The sequence below is a fragment of the Girardinichthys multiradiatus genome, chromosome 14 (assembly GCF_021462225.1).
Source record: "Girardinichthys multiradiatus isolate DD_20200921_A chromosome 14, DD_fGirMul_XY1, whole genome shotgun sequence".
Taxonomy (NCBI): Eukaryota; Metazoa; Chordata; class Actinopteri; order Cyprinodontiformes; family Goodeidae; genus Girardinichthys; species Girardinichthys multiradiatus.
Window position 1 is genome coordinate 26,109,889 of NC_061807.1, and position 10,265 is coordinate 26,120,153.

At 48.0% G+C, this 10,265-nt stretch overlaps 1 protein-coding gene across 1 annotated transcript in view; it reads left to right on the forward strand.

The window, feature by feature from the left end:
* Positions 1-4,786: 4,786 nt before the first annotated feature.
* LOC124880319 (mucin-2-like) overlaps positions 4,787-10,265 on the forward strand; it is a 20,004-nt gene continuing 14,525 nt past the window's right edge. Inside the window, exons 1-2 of the mRNA XM_047385364.1 lie at positions 4,787-5,228; positions 6,972-7,219. Of these exons, the coding sequence (XP_047241320.1) occupies positions 4,787-5,228; positions 6,972-7,219 (690 nt within the window). The remainder of the gene's footprint in view (positions 5,229-6,971; positions 7,220-10,265) is intronic.

A 10,265-nucleotide genomic window follows, 5' to 3' on the forward strand; every position in this document is an offset into this window, starting at 1 on the left:
TGCACCACACAATGATGAAGTAACACTATGAACAAGAGAATCAATTTGTGAAGGGGCAGAAACAAAATGATTGCCCTCCACTGTGCTTTTCTGTGATAATGAGGAAATCAAAAGTGGAACAGATTCTTTAAAGGTTGTTACAGCATTGTCTGATAGTGATCTACTATAATGAAATTTTCTTTCAGGTGTGGAGTACTCTGTTTAAATTAGACTCAAAGGTTATTAAAAAATGGTCAGACATGACAGGGTTATGAGAAAATATTGTTATGTCTTTACACTCAATGCCATATGTCAGCACAAAGTCTAGAGAATGACGACAAAGGTTGGTGGGTTTGTTAATGTTTTGAGCAAAGCCAATTGAGACTAAGATAGCATTAAAGGCTATATTTAAGCTATCACTTTCAGTGTCAACATGAATGTTAAAATCCCCCACTATAATAACCTTATCTGTATTTAACACTAAATCAGATAAAAGGTCTGAAAACTGATCTAAAAATTGAGAGCTAATCAAAGCTAAAGGTAGTCCAACGAAATATTTTGTATGTATGTGACCTTTTAATTTTTAGTGGGAACTTTTTTGTTGGCCAGTCAGTGTATCATGACCAATCACACTGAATAGTTCATCACTGTTACAATTAAATATTACATTAATGAAAGGTTTGGGAAAAAAGAGTCAGAAATTGCTGAAGTAACACCTGCAACCTTATTTAATTACCTTACTAATTTATATATTCAAAAAACTACCTTACTTACATAAGTCAAGTATGGGTATAGGTGAATAGGTACGTAATGAACAACACTCATGGCTAAATATTTTTCAATTTTTTAAACTTTAAAGTCACTGAATAATTACAATTTATTTTCAATAAAAAAAAACTGTATTTCTATAGCAGAAATTAAACGAACAATCGATCCTGGCAATTTAAATGAACAAGATGCTATTTGTTTCATGTTATTTTTGTGTTTTTACTCTTATTATATTTTATGATATTTAGCATGCCTTTGGGTTCATCTTAATGACTGCATAACCTGTAATTTGTTGATTTCATTGTGCTGTATTAACCTTTTAAAAAAATGGCAAAAGGTGACATTAGGGGTATGTCTGCAAGTTGTATTCAGTATTAAAAAAACATACAGGTACTTGTAGTAAAAACTCAGATATGTGAAGGATTAATGTTTGAATAAGATGGTTGTTGTACCTAATATTACAGAAAAAAGATTGAAAAATAATGGGGCCAGAAAAGATTTTTCCGTTTCTACTAATACTAACAGGTAAGAAAGCGATTATATTACAATCACAAATATTATAATTTCAGTTCTTAAATATTACAAGACATTTTCAAAAAAAGGATTAATTAAAATGATTCCATAATAATAAAACAGACGTTTTGCTCCAAACCTGACAGCCATTAACACCACAACTACATCCACATCTGCTACATCCACAACAACAGCTGCTCCTAACACAACAACAGCTGCTCCAACCACAACCACAGATGCTCCAACCACAACAACTGATGCTCCAACCACAACTACAGCTGTTCCAACCACAACTGACCTTCAAACCATAACCACAGCTGCTCCGACCACAACAACTGTCCTTCCAAACACAACAGCTGCTCCTACCACAACCACAGCTGCTCTGACCACAAAAACAGCTGCTACGACAACAACCCCAGGTGCTCAAACCACAACTATAGCTGTTCCAACCACAACTGACCTTCAAACCATAACAACAGCTGATCCCACCACAACAACTGTCCTTCCAACCACAACAACAGCTGCTCCAACCACAAAAACAGCTGCTCAAACCACAACAACAGCTGCTCCATCCACAACAACAGATGCTCCTACCACAACCACAGTTGCTCCGACCACAATTACAGCTGTTCCAACCACAACAACTGTCCTTTCGACCACTACCACAGTTGCTCCGACCACAACAACAGCTGCTACGACAACAGACACAGTTGCTCAAACCACAACAACAGCTGCTCCAACCACAACTACAGCTGTTCCAACCACAACAACTGTTCATCCAACCACAACCACAGCTGTTCCAACCACAACCACAACTGCTCCTACCACAACCGCTCCTACCACAACCACAGTTGCTCCGACATCAACCACAGCTGCTCTAACATCAGCCACAGCTGCTCAAGCTACAACGACAGCTGCCCCATTCACAACAACTGCTGCTCCTTCCACAACCACGGCTGCTCAAACCACAACAACAGCTGCTCCATCCACAACCACAGATGCTCCAACCACAACAACAGCTGCTCCTACCACAACCACAGCTGCTCCGACCACAACTACAGCTGTTCCAAACACAACAACTGTCCTTCCGACCACAACTACAGTTGCTCCGACCACAACAACAGCTGCTACGACAACAAGCACAGTTGCTCAAACCACAACAACAGCTGCTCCGAGCACAACCACAGCTGCTCCAACCACAACTACAGCTGTTCCAACCACAACAACTGTCCTTCCGACCACAACTACAGTTGCTCCGACCACAACAACAGCTGCTATGACAACAGACACAGCTGCTCCTACCACAACCACAGTTGCTCCGACCACAATTACAGCTGTTCCAACCACAACAACTGTCCTTTCGACCACTACCACAGTTGCTCCGACCACAACAACAGCTGCTACGACAACAAGCACAGTTGCTCAAACCACAACAACAGCTGCTCCAACCACAACTACAGCTGTTCCAACCACAACAACTGCTCTTCCAACCACAACCACAGCTGCTCCAACCACAACCACAACTGCTCCTACCACAACCGCTCCTACCACAACCACAGCTACGCCGACATCAACCACAGCTGCTCTAACATCAGCCACAGCTGCTCAAGCTACAACGACAGCTGCCCCATTCACAACCACAGCTGCTCCGACCACAACTACAGCTGTTCCAACCACAACAACTGTCCTTTCGACCACAACGACAGTTGCTCCAACCACAACAACAGCTGCTCCTACCACAACCACAGCTGCTCAAACCACAACAACAGCTGCTCCGACCACAACCACAGTTGCTCCAACCACAACAACAGCTGCTCCAACCACAACCACAGCAACTCAAACCACAACAACAGCTGTTCCCACCGCAACAACTGTCCTTCCGAACACAAACACATTTGCTTCAACCACAACAACAGCTGCTCCTACCACAACCACAGCTACTCAAACCACAACAACAGCTGCTCCGACCACAACCACTGATGCTCCAACCACAACTACATCTGTTCCAACCACAATATCTGTTCTTCCAACCACAATCACAGTTGCTCCAACCACAACAACAACTGCTCCTACCACAACCGCTCCTACTACAACCACAACTGCTCCGTCATCCACCACAGCTGCTTTGACATCAAACACAGCTGCTCCGACATCAACCACAGCTGCCCAAACTACAACAACATCTGCTCCAATCACAACCACAGCTACTCCAACCACAACTACAGCTGTTCCCACCACAACAACTGTCCTTCCGACCCCAACCACAATTGCTCCAACCACAACAACTGCTGCTCCTTCCACAACCACGGCTGCTCAAACCACAACAACAGCTGCTCCATCCACAACCACAGATGCTCCAACCACAACAACAGCTGCTCCTACCACAACCACAGCTGCTCCGACCACAACTACAGCTGTTCCAAACACAACAACTGTCCTTTCGACCACTACCACAGTTGCTCCGACCACAACAACAGCTGCAACAACAACAGATACAGTTGCTCAAACCACAACAACAGCTGCTCCGACAACAACCACAGCTGCTCCAACCATAACTACAGCTGTTCCAACCACAACAACAGTCCTTTCGACCACTACCACAGTTGCTCCGACCACAACAACAGCTGCTATGACAACAGACACAGCTGCTCCTACCACAACCACAGTTGCTCCGACCACAATTACAGCTGTTCCAACCACAACAACTGTCCTTTCGACCACTACCACAGTTGTTCCGACCACAACAACAGCTGCTACGACAACAGACACAGTTGCTCAAACCACAACAACAGCTGCTCCAACCACAACTACAGCTGTTCCAACCACAACAACTGTTCTTCCAACCACAACCACAGCTTCTCCAACCACAACCACAACTGCTCCTACCACAACCGCTCCTACCACAACCACAGTTGCTCCGACATCAACCACAGCTGCTCTAACATCAGCCACAGCTGCTCAAGCTACAACGACAGCTGCCCCATTCACAACCACAGCTGCTCCGACCACAACTACAGCTGTTCCAACCACAACAACTGTCCTTTCGACCACAACGACAGTTGCTCCAACCACAACAACAGCTGCTCCTACCACAACCACAGCTGCTCAAACCACAACAACAGCTGCTCCGACCACAACCACAGCTACTCCAACCACAACTACAGCTGTTCCCACCACAACAACTGTCCTTCCGACCCCAACCACAATTGCTCCAACCACAACAACAGCTGCTCCATCCACAACCACAGATGCTCCAACCACAACAACAGCTGCACCTACCACAACCACAGCTGCTCCGACCACAACTACAGCTGTTCCAAACACAACAACTGTCCTTTCGACCACTACCACAGTTGCTCCGACCACAACAACAGCTGCAACAACAACAGACACAGTTGCTCAAACCAAAACAACAGCTGCTCCGACAACAACCACAGCTGCTCCAACCATAACTACAGCTGTTCCTACCACAACAACTGTCCTTTCGACCACTACCACAGTTGCTTCGACCACAACAACAGCTGCTATGACAACAGACACAGCTGCTCCTACAACAACCACAGCTGCTCCAACCACAACTACAGCTGCTCCAACCACAACCACAACTGCTCCTACCACAACCGCTCCTACTACAACCACAACTGCTCCGTCATCCACCACAGCTGCTTTGACATCAAACACAGCTGCTCCGACATCAACCACAGCTGCTCAAACTACAACAACATCTGCTCCAATCACAACCACAGCTACTCCAACCACAACTACAGCTGTTCCCACCACAACAACTGTCCTTCCGACCACAACCACAATTGCTCCAACCACAACAACTGCTGCTCCTTCCACAACCACAGCTGCTCAAACCACAACAACAGCTGCTCCATCCACAACCACAGATGCTCCAACCACAACAACAGCTGCTCCTACAACAACCACAGCTGCTCCTACCACAACAACAGCTGCTACTACAACAACCACAACTGCTCAAACCACAACAAAAGCTGCTCCGACCACAATAACAGCTGCCCCATCCACAACTACAGCTGTTCCAACCACAACAACTGTCCTTCCGACCACTACCACAGTGTTTCCGACCACAACAACATCTGCTAGGACAACAAGCACAGTTGCTCAAACAACAGTAACTGCTGCTCCAATCACAACCACAGCTACTCCAACCACAACTACAGCTGTTCCCACCACAACAACTGTCCTTCTGACCACAACCACAGTTGCTCCAACCACAACAACAACTGCTCCGACCACAACCACTGATGCTCCAACCACAACTACATCTGTTCCAACCACAATAACTGTTCTTCCAACCACAATCACAGTTGCTCCAACCACAACCACAACTGCTCCTACCACAACCGCTCCTACTACAACCACAACTGTTCCGTCATCAACCACAGCTGCTTTGACATCAAACACAGCTGCTCCGACATCAACCACAGCTGGTCAAACTACAACAACATCTGCTCCAATCACAACCACAGCTGCTCCAACCACAACTACAGCTGTTCCCACCACAACAACTGTCCTTCCGACCACAACCACAATTGCTCCAACCACAACAACTGCTGCTCCTTCCACAACCACAGCTGCTCAAACCACAACAACAGCTGCTCCGACCACAATCACAGCTGCTCCATCCACAACTACAGCTGTTCCAACCACAACAACTGTCCTTCCGACCACTACCACGGTGTTTCCGACCACAACAACAGCTGCTACGACAACAAGCACAGTTGCTCAAACAACAGTAACTGCTGCTCCAATCACAACCACAGCTACTCCAACCACAACTACAGCTGTTCCCACCACAACAACTGTCCTTCTGACCACAACAACAGTTGCTCCAACCACAACAACAGTTGCTCCTACCACAACCACAGCTACTCAAACCACAAGAACAGCTACTCCGACCACAACCACTGATGCTCCATCCACAACTACAGCTTTTCCAACCACAACAACTGTTCTCCCAACCACAACCAATGCTGCTCCAACCACAACCACAACTGCTCCTACCACATCCGCTTCTACCACAACAACAGCTGCTCCGATATCAACCACAGCTGCTTTGACATCAACCACAGCTGCTCCGACATCAACCACAGTAGCTAAAACTACGACAACAGCTGCTCCAATCACAATCACAGCTACTCCAACCACAATTACAGCTGTTCCCACCACAACAACTGTCCTTCCGACCACAACCACAGTTGCTCCAACCACAACAACAGTTGCTCCTACCACAACCACAGCTACTCAAACCACAACAACAGATGCTCCGACCACAACCACAGTTGCTCCAACCACAAAAACAGCTGCTCCTACCACAACCACAGCAACTCAATCCAAAACAACAGCTGTTCCCACCGCAACAACTGTCCTTCCGAACACAAACACAGTTGCTTCAACCACAACAACAGCTGCTCTGACCACAAAAACAGCTGCTACGACAACAACCCCAGGTGCTCAAACCACAACTATAGCTGTTCCAACCACAACTGACCTTCAAACCATAACAACAGCTGATCCCACCACAACAACTGTCCTTCCAACCACAACAACAGCTGCTCCAACCACAAAAACAGCTGCTCAAACCACAACAACAGCTGCTCCATCCACAACAACAGATGCTCCTACCACAACCACAGTTGCTCCGACCACAATTACAGCTGTTCCAACCACAACAACTGTCCTTCCGACCACTACCACAGTTGCTCCGACCACAACAACAGCTGCTACGACAACAGACACAGTTGCTCAAACCACAACAACAGCTGCTCCAACCACAACTACAGATGTTCCAACCACAACAACTGTTCTTCCAACCACAACCACAGCTTCTCCAACCACAACCACAACTGCTCCTACCACAACCGCTCCTACCACAACCACAGTTGCTCCGACATCAACCACAGCTGCTCTAACATCAGCCACAGCTGCTCAAGCTACAACGACAGCTGCCCCATTCACAACAACTGCTGCTCCTACCACAACCACAGCTACTCAAACCACAACAACAGCTGCTCCTACCACAACCACAGATGCTCCAACCACAACAACAGCTGCTCCTACCACAACCACAGCTGCTCCGACCACAACTACAGCTGTTCCAACCACAACAACTGTCCTTCCGACCACAACTACAGTTGCTCCGACCACAACAACAGCTGCTACGACAACAAGCACAGTTGCTCAAACCACAACAACAGCTGCTCTGACCGCAACCACAGCTGCTCCAACCACAACTACAGCTGTTCCAACCACAACAACTGTCCTTTCGACCACTACCACAGTTGCTCCGACCACAACAACAGCTGCTATGACAACAGACACAGCTGCTCCTACCACAACCACAGCTGCTCCGACCACAACTACAGCTGTTCCAACCACAACAACTGTCCTTCCGACCACAACTACAGTTGCTCCGACCACAACAACAGCTGCTACGACAACAAGCACAGTTGCTCAAACCACAACAACAGCTGCTCCAACCACAACTACAGCTGTTCCAACCACAACAACTGCTCTTCCAACCACAACCACAGCTGCTCCAACCACAACCACAACTGCTCCTACCACAACCGCTCCTACCACAACCACAGTTGCTCCGACATCAACCACAGCTGCTCTAACATCAGCCACAGCTGCTCAAGCTACAACGACAGCTGCCCCATTCACAACCACAGCTGCTCCGACCACAACTACAGCTGTTCCAACCACAACAACTGTCCTTTCGACCACAACGACAGTTGCTCCAACCACAACAACAGCTGCTCCTACCACAACCACAGCTGCTCAAACCACAACAACAGCTGCTCCGACCACAACCACAGTTGCTCCAACCACAACAACAGCTGCTCCTACCACAACCACAGCAACTCAAACCACAACAACAGCTGTTCCCACCGCAACAACTGTCCTTCCGAACACAAACACAGTTGCTTCAACCACAACAACAGCTGCTCCTACCACAACCACAGCTACTCAAACCACAACAACAGCTGCTCCGACCACAACCACTGATGCTCCAACCACAACTACATCTGTTCCAACCACAATATCTGTTCTTCCAACCACAATCACAGTTGCTCCAACCACAACAACAACTGCTCCTACCACAACCGCTCCTACTACAACCACAACTGCTCCGTCATCCACCACAGCTGCTTTGACATCAAACACAGCTGCTCCGACATCAACCACAGCTGCTCAAACTACAACAACATCTGCTCCAATCACAACCACAGCTACTCCAACCACAACTACAGCTGTTCCCACCACAACAACTGTCCTTCCAACCACTACCACAATTGCTCCAACCACAACAACTGCTGCTCCTACCACAACCACAGCTACTCAAACCACAACAACAGCTGCTCCGACCGAAACCACAGCTACTCAAACCACAACAACAGCTGCTCCTACCACAACCACAGCTGCTCCGACCACAACTACAGCTATTCCAACCACAACAACTGTCCTTTTGACCACTACCACAGTTGCTCCGACCACAACAACAGCTGCTACGACAACAAGCACAGTTGCTCAAACCACAACAACAGCTGCTCCGAGCACAACCACAGCTGCTCTAACCACAACCACAGCTGCTCAAACCACAACAACAGTCCTTCCGACCACAACCACAGTTGCTCCAACCACAACAACAGCTGCTCTAACCACAACTACAGCTGTTCCAACCACAACCACAGTTGCTCCGACCACAAAAACAGCTGTTCCAACCACAACAACTGTCCTTCCGACCACTACCACAGTTGTTCCGACCACAACAACAGCTGCTACGACAACAAGCACAGTTGCTCAAACCACAACAACAGCTGCTCCAACCACAACTACAGCTGTTCCAACCACAACAACTGCTCTTCCAACCACAACCACAGCTTCTCCAACCACAACCACAACTGCTCCTACCACAACCGCTCCTACCACAACCACAGTTGCTCCGACATCAACCACAGCAGCTCTAACATCAGCCACAGCTGCTCAAGCTACAACGACAGCTGCCCCATTCACAACCACAGCTGCTCCGACCACAACTACAGCTGTTCCAACCACAACAACTGTTCTTCCAACCACAACCACAGTTGCTCCAACCACAACAACAGCTGCTCCTACCACAACCACAGCTGCTCAAACCACAACAACAGCTGCTCCGACCACAACCACAGCTACTCCAACCACAACTACAGCTGTTCCCACCACAACAACTGTCCTTCCGACCACAACCACAGTTGCTCCAACCACAACAACAGCTGCTCTAACCACAACCACAGCTGCTCCAACCACAACAGCTGCTCCTACCACAACCACAGCTGTTCCTACCACAACTACAGCTGTTCCAACCACAACAACTGTCCTTTCGACCACTACCACAGTTGCTCCGACCACAACAACAGCTGCAACAACAACAGACAACAGTTGCTCAAACCACAACAACAGCTGCTCTGACCGCAACCACAGCTGCTCCAACCACAACTACAGCGGTTCCAACCACAACAACTGTCCTTCCGAACACAACCACAGTTGCTTCGACCACAACAACAGCTGGTATGACCACAACCACAGTTGCTCCAACCACAACAACTTCTGCTCCAACCACAACCACAGCTGCTCCAACCACAACCACAACTGCTCCTACCACAACCACAGCTGCTCCGACATCAACCACAGCTGCTTTGACATCAACCACAGCTGCTCCGACATCAACCACAGCTGCTCAAACTACAACAACAGCTGCTCCAATCACAACCACAGCTACTCCAACCACAACTACAGCTGTTCCCACCACAACAACTGTCCTTCCGACCACAACCACAGTTGCTCCAACCACAACAACAGCTGCTCCGAGCACAACCACAGCTGCTCAAACCACAACAACAGCTGCTCCTACCACAACCACAGATGCTCCAACCACAACAACAGCTGCTCCGACCACAACCACAGCTGCTCCAACCACAACAACAGCTGCTACT